The sequence below is a fragment of the Prinia subflava genome, chromosome 1 (assembly GCF_021018805.1).
Source record: "Prinia subflava isolate CZ2003 ecotype Zambia chromosome 1, Cam_Psub_1.2, whole genome shotgun sequence".
NCBI classification, from domain to species: domain Eukaryota; kingdom Metazoa; phylum Chordata; class Aves; order Passeriformes; family Cisticolidae; genus Prinia; species Prinia subflava.
The window spans coordinates 131,355,331-131,378,451 of NC_086247.1; the positions used below are offsets into that span (position 1 = coordinate 131,355,331).

General features: G+C 37.2%; 1 protein-coding gene across 2 annotated transcripts in view; it reads right to left on the reverse strand.

Moving 5' to 3' along the window:
• CDK14 (cyclin dependent kinase 14) overlaps nt 1-23,121 on the reverse strand; it is a 340,143-nt gene that overhangs the window by 150,223 nt on the left and 166,799 nt on the right. For both annotated transcript variants that reach the window (XM_063412536.1, XM_063412527.1), the window contains exons 9-10: nt 11,905-12,025; nt 1,581-1,674 (exon numbers count right to left, since the gene is read on the reverse strand). In XM_063412536.1, the coding sequence (XP_063268606.1) occupies nt 1,581-1,674; nt 11,905-12,025 (215 nt within the window). The remainder of the gene's footprint in view (nt 1-1,580; nt 1,675-11,904; nt 12,026-23,121) is intronic.

The window sequence follows — 23,121 nt, forward strand, 5'->3', positions numbered from 1 at the left end:
TATCTTACCATCTCATACAATAAATTGCAAATAAGGCTCTGCAAAAGGAAGCACCTTATTTCTGCTGTTACAAGTGCCCTTAATTTCAACAGCAACAACAGTCAATGAGATTTTACTGCAATAAATGAGAAAGTACCAAAGAGGAATTCTTTCATGTTCTATATATAAGGAGAAAAAATCCAGTTAATAAATGAAAAGCATAATAAGTTTAAAAAGCAAAAGCAGGAAACTGGCTCAGAAGTTGCTAGCTTAAAATACACAAGCTGGCAAACAAACAAAGCAATGAGACACGTCACAGGAACTGCTCAGAACTGCTGCTCCCAGTCTATGTTGCAGCACAGCTATTCTTTCACAGCACAGAATTTTCAGGGTATTAGCCAACAGGGTAGAAAAACCAAAGATTTTACAGAATATGAGGTATATTTATATCACAATCAAGTATGGCCTTGTTCTAGAGAGATATTTTTATAAGTCATGCCTAAAAGCATTTGCTAAATTTCCTGATGTCCCAGCAAAAGAGATATAGTGCAAGCAAGTCTGAAGAAAGTGAAGAATGTAAATTTTTAAAATATATTATGAAAGACTTTCTTCCTCTCCCCATGGACCAAAAAAGAAGACCAAATTAACACTTTGCATTTGAAATAAATGACTACTGACAAAATAACCTCTGAAAGCAATGGTATTTCCTTTCTAAATTTGTGGTCAGAAGCAATCCAGAGATTGGCACGTTAGGGCAAGATGCTGCTCTTACAATACTTTTCCCTGATGACCACCCAGCAGTACCAGGAGCCACTCTGGCTCATCTGAGTGAGCAGTGGCTTCCCTGAACAAACCACTCCACAACAGCTCCCAGGAGGCATCAGAATAGATATAAACCTTTATTGGGAGTAAAGAGAAGTTGTTCCTGTTTTGTAATGAACTACCAAACCCAGAGCACAATAGAAAAAGAGAAAATGAAAATAAAATCCCAAGCAAACAAACAAAATTCAAAAACCACAACCCTGGGTAGAAAAATGTCTAAATTTTCACTATGCTTGAGACAAATTACCTTTTCTTTCACTCCCAATGTGGCATCAGTGCCTTTGAGCAATGAAGGCCCTAACCAGGCTGCAGAGGCAGTAGTCAAGGAGCCCTGCTGAATCTCAGTATAAGCATGATTTCAGAATTCCTATTCAGCTTCTGACCTCACCTCATATCTTACTTTTCCTTTATATATCTATATAGCCAAAAATACTTGGCATTAACACTACAATATTAGTAGGATATTAATAAGGCCATTCAGAGCTGTCCTCTGCAAAGTGAGGATGACAAACTGGCTGGATTTCCACTGCCTTACATTTGGAAAACTTTTCCACAATTGTGTGAACCTCTTTGTTTTATGTGTTATTTTTTTTAAATAGATGAAAAAAAAAATAGAAACAGAACTTTTTACACAAAATATATCAATTAAAGTGTATCTAGCTTGTGGACTGGGCTTCTGATCCTTGGTTCTGCCAATAATTTAATTCGTAACACAAAGAAACGTGTGAACATTTATCAATTGATCCTTTGTTGTCTTACTTCAGCAATAAAGAACTCACCAGAAATATCCTTTCAAGTTGATCTTGAATGTCTTTCATTCCTGGAAAAGCAGCGACTCCTTGAATCATTTCTACAAAGATACAACCCACTCCCCTACAGAAGGAAAAAAATAAAGGCAAGGTTAGAAAGATTTCTTATAGACCAAAAAGCCAACAACAGTGCTTTGGTATCCTTTACCAGCATTTAAATATTTTTTTTTTAATTGATGCCAGGTGGAAGGACAGGCATGTGCATTTACTAAAATCAGTGTATACAAATGAACAGTTCTCAGGTGTTTGAAGAAAAGTGTAGAGGTAGCAGGAATATGGTTGGTGGGTGTTGAGACCAATAAAGGCACAGCTGCTGATTTCTGTATTAGTGCTTCCCAGAGCAGCTCTGGAGATGTGGGAATGGCAGTGACAGAGCATCCTTTGGAGAAGCTGAATGGGGATAGACCAGCAACATGGGAGCACACGCAGCATAGGAGGAGAATCTGGGAAAAGGTGAGTAAAAAGGAACAGGGCTCACTGAACTTATCTACTGCCCAAATGCTGGTAACTTGGGGGATGTACTTGCTTGGACTTTCTTCTCCCCTCTTCCAGCATAAACGAAAGGTGCTCTAAGCCCATAGCTGCTGACCCCATTCCCCAGAAGCTCTGGCTGAGAGGTCCTGCAATGGGCTGAGAAGCCATGGGCTCCCTCCTCCCCCCACGACAGCCCCCTTCTGTACAGCTCCTGTCCTTGGTTTCCCACACAACATCCCTCACACGAGTCCCCCTCATCCCACTGAGTTAAGCCAGTAGCAGAAGTACTGGGAAATCAGACAGTAAAATATCGGAGACACACTAACTACCACACAAAGAATGCATTCTCAAAGGCCAAGGAAAGCTTCTGTGACTCTATCTAAAATTCCAGATAACCTGTAAACTTCCTGCATCTCAAGAGGAAATCAAGTTACAAACTTGCACTTGTATCTTTTCTGGATGAAAACAGCTCAAGAGTTGATGTTCCCTCAGCAAAAATAATGCTAAGAGAAACATCCCTCTTGGCCATCAATAGGATGCAGAATTTGATGATATATTTCAACTTCTTCAATTACATTTTTCTGCATATATTTTTCTACAACTTTCATATGCAAACACCCACGTATGCTGTACAACTATGTCTGTGTAAGCAACCACACAAAAACACTCTTCACTCAAAGTAATAACATGTTTAAATCCCCAAAACATACATCAAAATGAACTAAGAATTTGCAACACTAACTACAGCACCAACTCCCCCTAAAGCTGAGAGTTTTGCTTCTGTGTCAGAAAAATCCCAGCAATAACCTCTAATTTAACTTTGTTTTTAGAAGTAAATTATTTGGAATGTAGTAATTACATACCTTTTCATTGCTTATGCATCGTGATGATGCATTCAGAAAGCAGCATTTAATTTTAGGATTTGTGTGCATATATTGGTGAGGAAGTGGTTCTAGAATAAAACAACTTAATGCAAATAGGTTGTGTATTTTCATTAAGGGTGGGGATGAGTATTTACAGATAACACTTAACTAAAAGTATCAGTAAACAACCAGTGCTTTACTCATATCTTAGGCTTTGCCAAATGTTCAGTAATGAAACAATTTGACATTCCAGGACCATGAGGGTTGATAGTCAATTTTTTTTAAGAAGAAAATTAAATATTTTCTAATTCTACAACCCAGAGCATAGCTATATTAAGTAAAGCTTCTCGTTCAGGAAAGTGGAAGAAAACTTTGGGAGGCACAGTTGAGGTCAAATTTTAGAATAAATCAGGTGTTTATAAAAGAGAGGTTAAAATTTATGTTCCATATGCTTCTGCTGGTTACTAAATGAACTGAATTGATTAAACTGCCATTCATCATTTAGTCTGGTTAGAGCTTCATTAGGCACAGATAGGCACAATATATCTTAGTCAAATACTAATAAACAGTACCCCCATCTCAGGCAAGGAAAAATTCAACACTTTAGCCAGGAGCCATTTATTCAAGATGAGCAATAAAACAATTGAACTCAGACTAAAGAAAAGAGGACCACAGTTCTATTCTTGCAACCAGAAAACAGGCATTTGATTAAATCAGCATATCACTTGAGAGCATATACAAATCTGCAGAGAATCTTCATCTAGCTGTTTGAAAAGAAATGCAGTAAGGGCAGCAGGAAGATTTTGCCAAATTTTGTGTTGTTTCACTTTATAAATTTGTCCACTTTTAGTGGTTCTGACACAAGTATAAGCAAAAAAAATCAAGTAAGAACAGCAAACAAAACTGAAGAAAAAATTTCTGCTTGGAAAGAAGAATCCCATTATATGTCTTGGACTTGTGTAAACTAGAATTCCATTTAGTCACAAGCTGAAATAAAAGAGTATTGAGTTAAACAAACACCTAATACAAAAATCAAAAGAGTATTATAACCCTTGGGGAAAGAAATGTAAGCAACCTTCAAGATTTGAGCCGGAAGACTGCTGTTCCCTTCAGTCCACTTGAAAATTAAGCTTATGATTGGCTTCAAAGGTTATGGTGTTCAGCACATTGACAAGTAAGTCAATAGAAAGAAAAGTTTAAATGAATACTTTAAAAGGGGAAAATAGTAATACAGAAATGTATGACATTGAACTAGGAAATGGATAGGAAAGACCAGAAAGCCATAAGAGCACATAAAGGCTTGAAGATGGCTGGACAGTATTTTGGATGGCACAGTGGTACTGGTGAATTTTAGGATCACAGTACGTAAAATGGGAGTCTGTACTTGGATCCCTGCATTGCAAAGTGTAAGTGCACACACTGCAAACGAGACAAAAAAGCTTCTACAAGGCCTTGAAATTTTGTCTTGTTTTTGTGGGCCTCACAAACTTTTAAAGTTTAGAGATGTTTTTGAACAACAAGAAACTATTATCATGTCAGAAGAACTGGGTTTTGAGGAAAATTTAAGAAAATTATGTCATTCTTGGCTACAAGAAAACCCAAGGGACAAGGGAGAATGTGATGACTCTGTATTTAAAATTATGCAAAATGAAGGACAGGGATTTTAATGAAGGAATTGGGATTTTAATGGTTCCCAGAATGGTAAGTAGATCCAAAAGAGTATAACTAGAAATAGCAGAATGCCCTCAGAAAATAGAAATTTTAGGGTGAGTGTTAGGGAAATATAATTAATAATTGTACTATAGCCCAGCATCCCAATGGACTTGAAACCCAGTTACAGTCATTGTAAAACTAGACAAGCTGAAATACTTAAGAATATTCTTCAGGAAACAGACTTGCATTAAGAGTAGAGTGGATAAGATGATCTCACACATCACTCCCAGCTCTAGTTTCTAGTGATTACTTCTTAAAATATGAACTAGAGGCTTTAAGGTGCATGTATCTCCAAGGGTATGTTATTTAGGTAAATTTGTGTACATTCAGCATACAGTGATATTTTCAGGAAGCACCTAGAAATAATTTTTGACAAAAGAATATTGTACACCTTAACAAATTTCGGTGTACTCTGTTCGGATTTTCCTACTCTCTTTGTAGGACTTCTGAGTTTGGAAAAATAAACCAAATGCTGTAATGTTGTGCAGAGATCTTTCCCATGCAATGGCATAGGATAAACTTGCAAAGTAAAAGTGACAGCCATTTAATGCTGAAATGGGTGGTTTACTGTCTGATGACAAAAAGCATGACTAAACCTATTGATATATTGATGAGACCATGCCACCTAATATTGCTCTTCTATTGTCCTGCCTAATTTCCTGGGACTCTGGCTGTCACTGTACAGCCTTATACAGAGTAAGAGTTACTAGCACAGCTGAATGGCTTCTCTTGCATTTGAATTGACATATTAAATGAGCCTGTAAAAATGAAGTTGAACACCTCAAGAACCTCCTTTTTTTGTTGAATTTTTTTTCTGCACAGCTTTTATAATTCAGAAGGGTATTCCCTTAAATTTGACTTCCTTACTGGTGGACTGGTTTTAAGTGTTTGGCTTAGGGACTCACATTCCTGTCTCTGAGTAACAAAGATCGTTATTGCTACAAGAATCCCCAGCGTATCTGTACTTGAATACTGTAAAACAAACAAAAAACCCCATATAACAGCTTTGGTAAGGCATAATGTATAAAAGATTATAAGGGATGGTTCCTTCCATTAATGTTATGACTTTTCTTATGGAGCCATAAAAGGGAGTACAGACACATTCCAGAATGAGGAGCTGTTTCCAAATCAAGTTTTAATTTATACTTAAATCAAGTATATGGAAATCCAATATTCTTACTGTATGTTTTAAAGTGTTGAATATTCTGCTTTGAACAGATCTGCTTTGTATCAGGCTCAGTGCAGGTGATAATATTCAGCATGGCCTTTGCAGTGAAAACCTGTGTTGGGTGTCACATAATATTTTGTCTGGTCATTAAGCCTGTTTTCTGTGTGCAGGGTTTGGCTTCAGAGGGGGAAGGCATTTCATGAAAGCCAAGTAATTCCTTTCAGCAATTCCCCTGGTGAGATTTCTGACATTCAAAGGAACAACAGAGTTTCTATTCCAGCTTCCCAAACTACACACTGTTTGTAATGTTAAATATATCAGAATTAAAAGGCAAACACACAAATAAAACCACAAACAAAGCCCCACAAAACCTACACTAACTCCCCTTCAAAATCTCGCTGCTTTCACTTTTTTATGGATTTGTCACTAAGATGTAATACTGGAGCATCTTCCATAAAATCCTAGTAAGGTACAGGTTGTAAGGGCAAAGAGATTTTTATCTTGTCTGATTTAGTCATGAAAAAAAAAGGATGTGTTCCTTTATCATCCTGGTTATGAACACAATGATGAAAACAAACTTTGGGGAAAAGCGATGTAAAGAAGAGACTTTTTTCTCCTTAGCATTTTTCTCCTTATTTCTGCTGTGGCAGACTGCTGGAATACCCTCAAATGTTGAACTTGGTTGGAATTTGTCTTTCATGACCATTACTCTTTAATATATAAGAAATAACATTTAATGGACAATACGGTCTGATAAAAATACACTGGCAATAAGTCAATACCAGTTCTCACATGAGAAATTTTGAGTGCATCAAAATTTCTCTTTCATGCTGACAAAAAACCATTAAGATTTGTGCAGGAAGCATATGCAATGAATGAAAACTAATTTACTTGAGAGCACGATAGCTCAAGGTATTTCTTTACAGTCAGACTTGAAGTGATTGCAATTACAAGAGAATAAAGTGGTCATGATCTTGCATGTGTCACTGAATACCTAGAAATAAAAGCTCCGTTTTTGTTGTTGTTGTTGTTTTTTGGGGTTTTTTGTTTGTTTGTTTTGGTTTGTTTTTTGGGGGTGGTTTTTTTTGGTTTTTTGCTTTGCTTTGCTTTGTAGAAATACTCAGTTTCTGTATTAAGAAATACTATATTCATGAAGGATTAAAATCTACATGATCCTTTCCTGTGGGATTCTTTCTATTGAACTCACTTGTTCTGTAAAAGCAGAGTCAAAATAAACTCAAGAAAATACTCCTCAAACTGGAGCAGCATTTTGCCAGGAGACACTTCCTTGTTGAACATGAACTTCCTTGTTTTCTTTCCTGCATCCAGATATTTTTATGATGTATTTTCTTTACACACATGAAACATATTTCTAGCAATGAAAAAGTAACAGCAAATCTGATGTTGCAAATGGATAAAAGTGGTTTTCAGATAGGAACAGAAATGTGCTTCCCCTAACTACAGACCCAGACAGTTCCTCACTTCCTCACACACAGCATTTCTGTGAATCTGAGCCTATAGAATTTTCCAATCAAAAGCTAATTCAGCTGATAAAACTTTTGAAGAACTCACTGACAGCCAGAGAAATTTAATTAACAATACCTTTATAGGTACTGCCATATTACCTTAATATTCTAATCCTACACATTAGCATTTCTTTGGAATGGAAGTCATAATCCTGAGGACCATTAAGGGCAAAAGAGATGATTTCCCCTGTGCTGTTTCCTCTCTCAGTCCCCAAGAAGTATTTCTTCAGGGCATCCTGGGACTACTGCTTTCACATTTCTCTCACTGCAAACCATTTACAGGAGAAACAGGATAAAGATGCCTTTGCAATGTCCCCCGTGTAAAAACCATAATTTGGTGCATTTGTGTCTAAGACAAAATCCATTTTTATGTAATGAATGCCTAAATTATGGTTGCAAGTCTTCATTGGTCAAATATTCATGAAAGCATGCATGGAATTATAGTGAGCACTCAAATCCACACTCATAGCAGACTATGTATGAAAATTGGTGTGTTCCCACATACCATTTATTTTTCTAATAATAGGATAGAGAAATATATGAAAAAGTTTCCCTAAATTAAGCTCAGATTTGAAATCATATATAACAACTCAGATGTAACAAAGTTAAATATGAGTGATCTAAGAAGAATTTTTTTACGTTTTACTGGCCTAGTTTTGATTTATTCCTTCTCAGTACTAAACATAGCTGATGCTAATTAATAAAAGTGAATTTAAAATATATCCCGGCCTATAACTGCTTAGGTTACCTTTACTGTGACTAAGAGCATATTTTTTATAAATACAACAGAATATGCAAAAAAATTGCCAGCTGTTAGCAAACACAGTTTAAAGCCAGCTACACTTCAAAATAAAATATCCCTAGTGACTTCTTGATGTAAGCAACCCAGATGTAGCAGCAGCACATGCATTACCAGAATCAAATGGATTTAATAGCCTGTTTAAATTGCTTCATTTACTAATATCATGCTCCTCCTGTAAGGAACAAATAGAATAGGTCAATTTAGGGATTTTTCTCTATGTGTCTGTGTTACTTATATATGGGTTTTAGTAATCCATAAAACCTTTATGTGTTGAAGCCTATTTTCCTTGCATTGACTTTCAAAGGACTGTAAAATTCAAGGATTAGGACAAGTTACACCAGAGGCAATGCAAAACCATTTTCCTAGCTACTAGTAAGTCCTCATCAAGAGGGGAAAAAAAAAAAAGCTATATCAAAGGTTATCACAACTCTTTGATGCAGTGGTGGGTAGTATAATACATTCACATAATGCTGCTGTATCAAACTCTGTCAGCACTAAATCACAAAGCCTGACACACCGATTTCCATCACCAGCCTGACACCACTACTGCATGTACATCTTCATTAATATTATTTTATTGCCAGTGGCTATTTAAAAAAGAATGCAGGAGAATGTAACATTGCATGTGGATCATTAGCTTTTAGTTACTATTCTAATTCTCTACACTAGCAAATGAAGTGTAAAAATAGCCCGCAGCCTCTGCCACCTGCTTCCCAGCCACTGCCCAGTGGTTAATATTTGGACTCTTTTTTCATGCAGCTGGTCTTCTACTCTGTGGGAGCCTCACTTTCTGTTCCCGGGGAACCACCATGAAATGTCATTTATCATGGCTATAGAAAAAGCCCTGTGACTTTAATTTTTTTTTCTTTTCTCTAAATAGAGGAAACAGCTGTGCTTTCTACCTTAACATTATTTAAATGTTTAGTGAAGTGGCTGCCTAGTTTTGTCATCATGTAGATCATCAATAACGACACAGGAGAGCACACACTATCTGCCATAAGGACATAATGCCAGTAATTGCATAAAAATGCTAATGCTACAAACAAACTTTTGATAACAAATTACCAAATTATCTTGGAATCTGATGGTAGACAGCCTTCTCCGTGTCTCCCTTCCTCCCACTCTGGGAAGCCACTAAATGGCTTTAATGTAATTATGGCTCAGCTCTGCACAACCATTGTGCAAGCACAGCCCCAAGGCTGCCTGTGCTCCAGCAGAGCTCACTGTCAGATGTGCCAAGGAAGCACAAGTGACCTCAGCAGGCAGCTACACCTCTCACAATCAAACTGCAAGTGCTGTCTGAGACAACCCAGCAAAGCACAGAACTACAAATCTAAAGCTCTCCTGTCACACACAGTACACATTTACTCTCTCATCTGATTTCTGATGTGGCAGAGGCTGAGTCCCTGTGACAAATTGCTGCCGTGTGAAAGGAACTGTATTACTAGGTCCCTTTTTCCTAAGCCCTTCAGAGTTCCTCAGTTAGTACAGGGCAGAAAAAATATTGTAAGGGCTACAAACTGAGTACAAAAGGAATACGACATTGTTTTTCATTTGAAACAGAACACACTGCCTGTGACCCCTGAACACCTGGATTTCTTTTTAGGCTTTTATAAAATGCTCTGTGCAAGAGAACATCATTTATTGATATCATTGAAGATGTAACTATTGTGTTCTTCCCCAATAGTCGAGTCATTTTTGTCAGAAAACAAAATATGACCTGGATTGCAGAAGCAGTATTTGATGTCCTTCCTTGATCTTCCCTGCTGCCCATGTAATTTGAATATAAACATATGACTATGAAGGATATGCTCAGTCTGCAGGTATAGTAACTTTTAAATGCTTTTAATTTATGCTACGTGACTTAATCTTTATTACAGTAATACCACATATTTTGACTGGACCTTCTAATCGCTCTTTCACTAAAATCATCATGTGAGGAATGTTAAAATATCTTTTTTTGACAAGCTATTGAACTTTGGAGAGAACCATTTCTTCGTGCAGACATACACGAATGTGTGTGACTCAAGAACTGAACAAATGTAGAGGGAACCATGAGAAGATGAGCAGAAAGGACTATTTATCTTTCCCAGCTATTTCCATCCTCTGAGTCAGCTGTCTTGCCTCACCCCAAGCAAGCTGAGCTTCTTGCTGAGGGCATCCGAGGTATTACTTGGAAAAGAGGTGATAGTAAAACACCAGGAGCAGGTGGGCTGCAGAGATTGTATGCAACCTCTGCAGACACAAGGCAGAACCTGTGTTCTAGGTATTTAGGAAAACAGGACAGTTTTAGGATAGATGAGAAACTGGCATACAGAAGGAAATTATTTTAGACCTGCAAAATGGAGAATGGTCTGAGGAAAACCAGACAATTGGTCAGTTGGAAAACCAGCTGCTACAGAAGATGCTGCCTTTGCCTCTCTGGCACACTTGTAATATCACAGTGCTCACATCTGGAGTTTCCTCACTGTCCCTTTCTTACTTCTCAGTTCACCATCCCTCAGAGCTCAAGGAACTTCAGCAGCTGGGGCCCAGTTACACTAACCACTCACTTCAGTATTAGATATTCTAATATTGATACTCTGTAACCCCTCCACACTAAACGATTCCCTGATTTCTAAATCTTGCCCCCAGGAGTCAAGATTTTCAGGAAAACCTAAGATTTCATCTCATAATCTCTGATTTCAGCTACAGCACTAAATACAACCTCACATTTAGTTCCCTTCCCCAGCAAAAAAAAAAAAATCCTGCAATCCTGCAAGATTACCTTAAAAATATTACTCACACACCATATGAAAACATAAGGTGCTTTTAACCTTATGTTACAGTTACCTCTAGATTTTAATATAATCATAATTCTAACTTTGCCTGTATTAAAGAAAGATATTTCAGTGAACTGCAAAAAAAATTACTGTATTTTTCTCAGAAAATTCCTCAGTATAATTTTTCTTAAGTGAGTTGTAAAGGTTAAAAAAGTCAAACATGCATTGAAAAAAACCAAACCAAAACCAACCAACCAAAAAACTCAAAGCAAACAACCAACCAACCAAAGCAAAACCCAAACATATTTCAAAGCATCTTCCTTTCTTTTTAAGAAAGAGGATTTTTTTTCCACATTTCAGAATTTGTACAGATTACAGAGATCCTGTCACCTCAAAACCTGCAGAATAAACGAAGAAGCTTCGGCTTGGTTTTTAACAGTCAAGAATCCAAATATCTTCCTTGTTCCTTGTTCAACACAGGACTAAACGATGCCATCAAAAACGAGCAAGGTGACATATACTGTACAAATCAAACTACTCTTCTAAGTCTAAATAAAATCTATAGGTTTCAAAGAAAACTGTTCAACGATATTTACTACTACCAAGTACAGAATTAAGAATGGAGGTTTTATTCTCTGGTTTAAACCAGAGAATTCTGGTTTTCTCCTTGCTACAGGTGGGCGTGGTGAGAGCCTATCTTTTGCAAAACAAGTATCATGTCATATGAAAGTACCACACAAAGGCTACAAATTCAGACTAGAGTCTCTTGCGAAGCACCAGTGGCTGCTGTGTCAGCAGCTGGTAGCAGCTGCCAGCCAGTGGGGTGGCAGGAGGGGATTCCTTTAGGGAGATACTGCATGAACCACACATGTTACCACACACAGGTTTTTAAAGCTGTACCAATGACCTCACTACATATTTGGATTACATGTCTAAAAAAACCAATAGCTAAAGCATCTGCATGGAGCCTTTTTGTCTACACTTACCACATGTCGAGGCAGGTGGAATACTCTGTTGATCCCAGAAGGACATCTGGAGGCCTGTACCATAGGGTTACCACTTCATTGGAGTATGTATGACTAGGAACTGATTTAGCTCTTGCAAGACCTGTGGGGCAAATACAAACATTATTGTAAACAAAGCAAAGAAGTAGTTTTCTGTACAGTTACATCTAAAAGGATATATGAGCACATATCACATAATGTGACAGGCAATAATAACACATATTGTTCCAAGAGTATTTTTCTTCTAGAACTGCAGTATTTCACTTAATGGTAGCATCTATCATTAAGTACGTGGCTAAATAGAGCTGTGAGTTTTATGAAGGGATAATAAAATATGCTTTTCATAATGACAGCCACAGGCCCAGGAGAGATGCAAAGATATTTGTGGTATACCTAAATGAAAGACAAATTATTGAAGATTTTAATTGCCATTAACTGCTCATCCTGAGGCATGAATAGTCTTCCATTTCAGTGTTATTTAGAAAAAGAAAATGAAAAGGAAACTCCCAGACAAATGATGCCACAGATGAGATTTGGCTTCTTAGGGAGGCCTAGGAAACCTTCAACATCTTACACTGCGAAGCCCAGCCTGCTTATTCAAGTTTACGTTTGAAAGCTGTAGACACTCTTACACATTACCATTCAAATAAATATTAATATTGCAGCAATATAGCAGAAAATAATGTGTGAAAAAATCCCCTCTCTCAAGAATTGCATATTGGCAGTGCTCCAGTTTTAGAAATCATTTCAATAAATTCTGAGGCCTACTAAAGATATAGTATTTACAATCATTGTCTTTTAAGCTTGTCAGTCATTTAAAATAATTCACATGCTACACAATCTATGTAAAAGAGAGATCATCATATGCTAAACCGAGAAGTTTACAAGTATGTTTCTCCTACAGGGGACTCCCTCCTCCAGAAAATGGAAAAAGATCTTCAGGGCTAAGGTGACTCTTCCTATCATGGGCCTGCAATACTTTTTCCAAATTATCTGATCTTAGCTACTGCCTTGAGAACAAGGATCACTGGACATGCACAAGGAGTGGAAATCAGGAGAATACAGTACTGGGTGCTTTTTTGTGTCTTCCTGAACTACTGACTTTCCTTTCAGAAAACAACTGGATTTACTATAACAAAAGGTCGTGTTTTATACCTCACGGAAACAGAGAAGCAATGTCATACACTCAGACAGAAATAAGCAATATGAAAATTCCCAAAAGAGTGCAGAAGAGAGTCCTTTGCCCCTTTCTTCTTAGCACACTAGAAAAGCTATTTATGAACATTTACTGACAGTGAATGTATCTCCATAGCAATGATGGCCAATCTTGCAAGCAGATTGCATTATCAGCTGATTATAGCAATATATTATAGCAGTGTATAGCACTGATTATAGCAGTGTAGGGGAATAATTTGAATTGTATGCCATGATCTCTTCTTTTAAAAGTTACATTTGAGGCATGAATACCCATTTTTTACATTTGCAGATCTCCATTTCTTTAAGGTTTGTGCGCCTGTCCATCAGCTTGATGAACAATTTGGCTTTTAAAGACAACACAACCCTTACAAAGGCTTGGCCAGGTACAGCCCCAAGGAGGCCAGAGGAGAGGTCACATCATGTGTTCCACAGTGTCTCTGCCTCCAGGTAAAGGTGTTTGCTTCTAGGAAACCAGAAACCACCAACAGCTCTAACTGGTAAGCGGTTAAGCAGTTCTTATTCCTGGCACACAGAACCATTAACACGCCTGAGTTTCTGTGCATCTGTATTCCATGTGACTAAACTGAAATGGTATTCCCTGAATTTGTGGATATGGACCTACTACTATTAAGCAATATAAAAATTATGAAAGGATTTGATAAGTCTGGATGGTGGATGATTTTGCCTGTCTGAGCCCTCTGTTAGTCTTTTCTGAGGAAGACTGAATTTGTTTGCAAGTTCAAGCTTTCACAGGAGAAGAGGCATAACCAAGTGGGAGTAAGGCTTCTTGAAGAAGCCACATCATGTATTTTGGGGAAAACTGTCAAAAAACTTTGGAGCTTGTGGGATGACAGACAAACTCCAATTTTCACGACCCAAAGCCATTAATCCACACATTCCAGAAATGTCCCCTGTAGAGAGAAATGAGTACCCAACTTGCCATACCAGAAATCACGTTGCAAATAATAACCTGCCAACCAGCTGGCTTCTGCCACTTGACAAGGATGGAGCTTTGCAGGTGTTAATAGTCAGCCCAAGCACACCTCTCCTCCTCTCCTGCTACTGTCCAGCGTGGAACCAGTCCTTCCTTCCTGCTGGGAATGCCACCCATGCTGTTTCCCCAGTAGACTGCTTCTAGATCTCCTCCACCTCTAATCCATTCCACATTAATGGAAATCCATCTTATTTTCAAAGAATGGCCCTTTTGGGCTAGTCCCAGCCTGTTGGACAACTACATGTTTTTCTTTAATCCATTCTTCACTCCCAAAACAGTATGAAAGTTTCACTTGAGGTTGGCTGCTGCATCCGGTTTCTCAGTTATAAGAGGATCATTAATGGAATTGAGAAACATTTAAACAAAATCTGAATTTGTAAAAGCAAGCTGAGGCCATATATTGGTGTTAGACAGCACCAGGTCAAGAGGTGTTCTAGTTTGAGTTAAACCATAACAAAATGAGCTTATGAGTACATGTTTGAAGTTGTGGCCAATTGGTTTCCTAGTTGGCCACATACACTGCTTTGGAAAGTAAATGGGAAAATGAAAAGCAGGAGTGAACAACCAAGGGAAATACTTACAAAAGCTAAAATTTGGCATGAGAGGATTTGGCACAGTCCCACTGTTCAGTCAGTGACTCACTCCCCTTGTGCAGGACTGACAGGACCTGAATCAGACTAATGCCTGAGAGGAGCTGCTTTCTCACAGGAAAGGAGCAACCTTTGCTTTTCTGAATAATTCTCTGCTCTGCATGAAAATGCATTTAGCAATAATGAACCCTTTCACTCAAAATTAATACAAATGTGTCTCATTGCACATGAGATGAAAAAATACTCTCATCTTTCAGATATATTTACAATCTAAAAAGAATGCTATCAAAATATGTATATGAAACACCAAGATACTATATTTCTTGTTTTGATGGTCCAGATGCAAATAGATGACAGTTACCAGGTTTTTTTCAGATATCCTTCTGCAAGAAAACTTGCTACATATTTTATACCCCTTTGCATATCCAAATATGCTTACTCATGCAAAATTTATTTAAGCACATCCTTCAACTGAAAGAAAACTGAAGGGTAGGATTAATTAGCACAGCATGTTCGATCACTTTTGTTAAGGGTTCCCTGTCTGTTTCCATAGTTACACTACAGGAAGAATGATAATCTCATTTAAAGAAACTTATAAAAAAGCTTATAGGGGATCATCAAAACTTCAAGCCTTAATGGCCCATGTGCATAAAAGCCAAAAGGTAAGTGGCAGATCACCAGGTGAGTACACAACATTTACATATTGCTGCCTGAGCACTCTTTTAGCCTGGGAAGGTGGAGGAAGGACCTCCTGAGAAGCAGTGAACTCCCCTCTGATTCCTGTGTCTTATGAAAGATAAAAGGTCAACACGTGTCCTGCTGTTGTATTTTGAGAAAAGGAATCCAAGGATAAGGCCCAGTCATTAAAATTAAGATTGTGTCAGACCCACTGGAGAACTTGTGTGTAACTGTGTGAATGACAGACACCATTTAACATTCTCCAGGCACTGACTTCTATGACCATTATTTACCCAAAAATGAAAGAAGAAACTCTTCTGATGCATTACATACTGCAAGGCTTGCACAACATCATCTACCTGCTCTGTGGCACAGACCATGACCTAATTTTAACTCATTCCTTAAACAACAGCTCAGGATACCCTGGGAAGCCTGGTATTTAAAATACAGAGTGAATGATCTATGCCTATGTATGTTTATGTCTTTAACACAGAAAATCTCCTGCCTCCTCCTACTCTGAACTTAAAAAAAATCATTTTTTTAAGAAGAAATTTCCTTGCTTGGCGAACACAGTTGTCTCTGCTTAATCTGGATGTATTTTAGACTCAGAGGAGGTATCTGATTTTACCTAGGAAATCAGTTATTGACAAAACATATTGCACTGCTTTATCACTGTAATTTTTAAATTGTATTTGCCTTTTACAAGGGGCTGTAGCTACATCCAGACTTGAGACCTATCCAACACACAAACCTTTGGCTACATGAGCACAAATATTAATATTTTATATCTCTCTTGCTGCAGGATAGCTTCCTAGTCAACTTTATATGACAATCAGGAATCCTTTGTTCACAGCAAATATGATTCTGCAAATGAGAAAACCAGTCACGTGTGCAAAAACAAAGGCTTACCAACCATCTGTGTGGTTTCCCTTTCTATTATACCTTAAATATCTTGAGCACTTTATTATTTTGACTTAGATATATTTAAAAAGGCTCTAGCAAGCATGCTAAAAAACAAGGTGTTTTTCTTTTTGTTTTTCCTTGATTCAGATTCTTTATGTGCTTCCTTTTTTTGCCTCCTGTTTTGTTTATTTAACACTTACTTTAAGATAAATGGCTTATTGAATCACAACAATGAGTCAATAATAATATTAAAATTTTGCTAATGTGCTCTGTTTTAGGCCATGAACTGTCAACCTATTTACTCAGCTACTTGTTTTCCAACAGAAGCACATTTATCCAGTAAATACTTGAGTGACAACAAAAAATAAAAAAGTAAAATGGGTGGAGACACTGACACTGCTTTAATGAAGCAGTCTAACCCAGAAGCCAGTTCTTGGCAGTCAAAAGCATCCTGCAGCCTTTAGGTCCCTCTGCTGTTTATCTGAATGCATCTGTCTGCAACATGAAGCTTTACCAGAGTATCTGAGGTAAATTCCTCTCACATAAGATAAATTACCTACAATAATCTATGTCCTGGTCCTGATATAGCCATTAGCTTGTGATAGTGCTGTTCATTTATAAAAGTTACTCACGATCTGAGAGAGACTAATTAGGATCTCAAATTGGTATTCCCAAAATGCACTTGAGCAATGACTACTCTCCCAAACTGGAGTGCAGGAGTCAGTTTTCAAGAGACAGAGAGAATTAAGTAAGACAAAAGGCATGTGTGCCTCTCAGCCTGTCTGGTTTTCCCAGCTGTTATCAGCTGTTGAATTAAAAGATTATTTTTCTCTACAAGTCTTATCTCATGTATGCCTTCAGACAATCACTTACAGTAACACAGATGATAATTATTCTAGTCTGTGAATAGGATTCAACTATCAGTTGACAAACACAAGCTACAGAATGGGGAGACACAGAAATACTTTTCCTGCTACCAGAAAGAATGACTCTAGCACTTGTGAAAAGTGTTTGCCCCTTTCCAACAAATCCAGCATCATCTTTTTCATTATAACCTTTCTCCTCTGCCCCCTGTGCCTCCTAAAGGATCACAGGGAATAGAAAAAAGGGACACAAGAAAGAGCTCAGCTCTTGGTTGCATATTATAAGATCTCTTTGTTTAATTTGTTTGAAAGTTATCATAGCCATAAAGCTGTTTATTTCTTTGCTTTAAAATCCTTATAAATAATTTCTGATATGTTTTGAAAAAAGGCACATGGGTTTTGAATGTGTACCATGACTGAAAAATTTATTCCTTGTCCATGAGCAGGAAAAAACACACTAAAAAACTGGGTACTGTGCAAAAATACCAAAATACCGAAGAAATATACTCTCCACTTTTGACACCAGGAAAATGTTTCTACCCCCATGGCATTCTGGGTCAGCATGAATATGTTCAAAGTGCCTCTACTAGTCTGGAGGTAGAAAAGTAACAGTGTGGGCAGGAAAAAGGAAAAAAATGGAAAAAGCCTGCATCAACATTTTAAACAGTCACATAGATGTAAAAGCTAGCAGGACTCAAGGACAGTAAGCAATTTCACATCAAAGATAACTTCTGCATTACAGAAAAGACATGGATTCCTTATGGACATGGTGTACATGCCCACAATAGCCTTAACACGAGATTGATTTAAATCTTGCTCTCCAGATTCCGGATTTTTACTTAAAAAGTTGTTGTTTCATAAAAAGTCTATGAGAAGATGATGCCCTCTACTCCTGTAAATGCCCCAGCAGGAACACAGCACTGTGCTAATAAGGCTGTAAGTGAAAATGTCAGAATTACTCATTTCACAGTGAAGTTATTAGGTTTGAAGCAAAGAGTTAACAATTGCTGAACAGATGGTTTTAAATTGGAAAGATCTGCAGAGTGCAGGGAGGAAGTTCTAGAAAGGACAAACAGGCAGAAAATAATTCTTCACTGAAAATGAGAGCTAAGGCATCTCAGGATATTTTAATATTCCTTGAGAAAAGAGAGAAAACAGGGAAGCAGCTATGCATGAATGAGCCTAGTCAATACTGGACAATTGTTTGTGTAATAGTAATAATTTACATGTGGAATTTTAAGACATGACTAATGTGCTTGCTGAAGACAAGAAAGATAACAGACCACTTTCACACAGTTTTGAGGTATAAATGTTTCATTGCCATTAGGATTTTCCCCTAACAAATCAAAGGAACCCAGAAAAGAGAAAAAAAAAAGATATTCAGGAGAATTCAGTATTGTATGTAGACAAATTGAGAGCTATGATGTTCCATTTGGTGAAGTGTAATAGTCCATCAAGTACCAAACACAGAAGTTAACCTACTGCAGGCTATTGTGTTTGAAACTAACAATTTACTGTGATCTCTACCTTTACAATTAAAAGCAGGACAGCAAGGATCATTTCTGGATGACTCCATCTGGCATTCAAATAAAAATGAACCAACCCTTTTCAACTGGATAACTTATCATGTGATAGGTACTTGACATACGGCATGAGACATGTTAAATGCAACACAGCAGTAAAGAAATAAATATGCTTGCTCTCCAAAACTTACCTTTTTTAGAAAATCATCACATAGACAAATTGCCTCCCCCTCTACCCAGGTGCAAAGAGAGCTGAACACAAACCAGATGCAACTCAATTGTATACAGGGCATCAGTACCATTAAAGTCCTAGCTTCGTGTTGTATTAAACCTGACAGCTGAAGAACTGTTTAATAAGCACAATTTGGTGCTACTGTAGTGAATCATAGTCATCCATATAGAAACACAAAAGCTAAATTTCACTGACAGCTTTATCTTCTAACATCTAATCCCAGTTGTTTACCCTCAGGTAATTTTGTTTCTTAACTGACCATACAACACTGGCAGTGACAAGGTGATGCCAGGTACTGCTCTCTCCACCATCTCTTTCATGAAGAGCATATCTCAAGTCATGGTCAGCAATTAAAAGCCTAATCAAGTAGCTGCAAATTTACTTGAACTTGTCTAGAATAAGTAGTTTGACAAGAACAGGACTACATGGAAAAGCAAGTATTTGAGCAATATTAACATCTATAGACAAACAATATTTTTGAAAAGCAGACCTAACAAGTGTTTTGTTCATAAATCAAACAACGCTGCCATTTGACATTAACCTGCAGGAGTGGAATCTGTGAATTTGAAAAACTGTCACCCCATGGGTGCTGAAACCACCAATTCTTACAGTACAAGGTCTGACTTATGTATAAATTACACAATTCCATGGCTACTATCCACCAGATCCTTGCCCCTGTATGCAGAGCCAGTGCAGGTGGGTTTGACATGTCTCCTTTTCCAGCCAAGGTGGCACCTGAGCACTCTGCAACCTAAGATGCAGAATGCAGCTGCACTGGTCCCTCATCCACCCTCAGCTCACGAACCACAGCTGCCCTGCCTGGCACAAACTGTTCTCTAGAGCTCATGGAGGTTAGGCCAGGCTGCTTCCAGCACCCGAGCCAGACTATTTATAGATAAGACAAATATTTAGCTGACTTTTGTCATTGCTACAATGTGATATCTCACAACTTACGCATTCCCTTAGTAGGTAAAACACAGTCCTGGAGTTCTACCAAAGAACTCCAGTCCATTTTGCATGTGTTATCACACTAGTACATACATTCACATACTAGGTAATGTAATGTGGGTAACACCCACAGCATCTAAAGCCACATCTGACTGCAAAGCCTTAAGTCAGAGAAAAACAGATCTGAAAATAGACATTGGTGCAAAACGAACAAAACTGAAAAAAGAAATCTCAATTATATAAAAGCCTTTTTAAATACAAAGAACAAAACAACTACAAAATAACTTGAAGATTTCACTAATTTTCAAAATTGTTTCCACTTTGCTTTCAAGAGTGAAGCCATTAAGAAAATCTGTATAAGCACTGTTGCTTCTGTAAAGCAATATTATAAAGCAACATCTAACAACAGAAATCTCTTGAGCCTCAGAATCACCTGTTCAATTGAATTGCTCCTCAAAACTCATTTAATGTATATGTCATCTTAAATTATCTGAGTCACAAATCTTGTAAGATTTTTTTAATGTGAGAGACATTCCAATATGCTTAGGTCTAAATTATTATTTGACTTTGCATCAGTAATAAGGCATCCAAATTCCTGCAGAGCCATCTATTCAGTTCTTAATATAATTTTATCAAAGAAAAAGAAGAAATGAAAGCTGACAATTTCATTTCTGAAAAATTTACATTAGAAGGGCATTAAGGCTATTCCTTAACAGTACAATTCTGGAAATACATAGTTAAAACCCCACTGCTCTTAATGCAGCATTTTTCTCTAAAGTGATAATGGACACTAAAATGCCTCTGCCAGAATGGCAAAGCTGGAGCTATACAACCCAATCTAGTCCTTCATGTACAGATGTAAGCCTACCAAGTCAGCAGAGCTGCAAAACTCTGTATTGTAACTAATAAAACAAGTAAAAATTTGTTTGTACTAAAACTGAGCCATTCTTTTACCTATTCAACCTGGGGACAATGAATGTACTTCTGAATGCAGTGCTCAATAAAAATTACTTGTAGATTGCAAGCAAAGGATCCCTATTAGTACTTTGACCACCAACAAACTACTACTGTCACCCTGTTATTGAAGCATTCCATGCTTTATTTAAACCATTTACTCTGTCAAGGTTGCATGTGTGAACCAATTGTTAGTACATGTAAGCATGTCTCATTTAGTATCACAGCCTACAACCTGCATAGCAAAGCTGGTGGTAATCCTGAGCACTGTAAGGCAGAATGGGCAAAGGATTGCCTAAATTTCAAGCTAACATTAGGCATTTGTGTTTATAAAGTACATTTCAGTGACCTGCTGCCTTTTTTCTTATCTCTCACCCCTCCTGTTATTTATTTAGTTAGTTTTTTCCTAAGATCTACAGACAGGTCAGAGCTGAACAGATTTCCAACCTGCTGGAAGAATTCAGAAGTAACTTAAAAACATTGTAATGACATATGCTTAAAAGCAAATATAGTCACAAAAGCAAGTAAATTTGATGCCCAAGTGACTTAAAAATTGCTGCAATAAGAAGGATCATGGATGTAGGTGGGAATAAAAGAGATTACATCTGAAAATCTCCTCCTACCTTATTTCCAAAGATCCCACAAAAAATTACTGTACAATGTGACATGTTATGAGCCAGAAAAGCCTAAGGTGGTACCACTGACCTTGGAGAATAGCTTGGGGACCTTTAACAAGGTGAAGCTCTAACCTGCCATTCTCCCTACCATGTAAATCAAAGGTTACTCAGCACCATTTTCTCCCCATGCAAAGCCGTTGTTAATGTTCCTACATCACCCAGACATAAAGCTGCTGATTCCTAATTCTTCCACTTCTAAGTTTTTAAACTTTGGGTATTTCGAATTATAAAACCAAAAGGCCAAGCAAAGTATGGTTATTTGTAATATACATAAGGGTAACTACTTGAAGTTATCATTTATTTGTATAGTTTTTGAAATGGAAGTCTCTGGAGAAGTGTTAAGTATTGCTAAGACAAGCCTGATCACTTCTGGCTATCATCAAAGCTAACTGATGCAGGGGAAACTCTCATCTTAATGTAGGTAGCCCTGCAAGCATGATTTTAATTTATATCAGGACAAATTATGCATTTATGAATATATTAATACAACCAGCACTGTGTCTTTCAGAAGGAATGAAAAAATTAATGCATAAATTATTAAGAATTACCTAGATAAAAAGTGACTGTGTTGCAGAAAATAAGGTTTTAAACTGTCTGGGACAAAACAAATGATGTTATAAATTACACAGCCATCGTTTCTTTAAAATGCAATCTCAATTATGGAATTATTTCAGACCATGTTAAAGGCACATTTCTCTTAATGAACTGCCAGTTCTGTTCACGTTAATCTTTTTCTTTGCATATCAATATTTTTGTTCTGAGTGATGATGAATTTTGTCTTCTTTAATCCACACCTTTCCCAGTTAACCTTCAGTATCTACATAGCTGATTATTTCCTGTGTAAAATAAATCTGCATAACTATTAACACACTAATGACATTAAAATAATTTTAAAACTTGGCATAATTTTCTCACTATATAATACAGCATGTTCTCTTAAATAGGGAAACATAAAACAAAATCATAATCAGACCAAGAAAGCAGATAGAGAGTACTAGGGGAGCTATTTGGAGGCCTATAATCAAAAACTTTACCATGAGCAGTACCTTTGTCTATAAACTACTGTAACTACTGTAACAGAAACAAGCAAAGAAGCTTCAAAACAATACAGTTTTAATGAAAGTTTGGTATTTTAAACACAGGTGCTTGTAACCATGATAATCAAAAGGATATGAAGAGGTATAGGGAGATAAAATGTTCTCATATAAAACTGAGAGAACACCATCACATAACTAAGAATTTTTTTTAAATAAAAAAATGTTTGTTTTAGATACATCTAGAGATTCATATGGATAGATGGATGGATGGATGGATGGATGGATGGATGGATGGATGGATGGATGGGTGGATGGATGGGTGGATGGATGGATGGATGGATCCTTCTGTACAGACAGCAGATCACAGTCCTCCATGTCTTTTGTGCCATTGTCACATAACAGTCTAGTTCATACTTAAGTGGGCAATACAAGGCAATGAAAAAAGATCATAATTATCATAATAACACAGCACTGAGCTAGCTGCAGTACAGATGACATTCAAATCCCATGTTCTTCCTAAGCACAAAACACTGAAACAGATTTTTCATCGCAGTTGTTTTAATGGTGTCATAACCAACTTCCTTTATTACCCTTAATGGATAA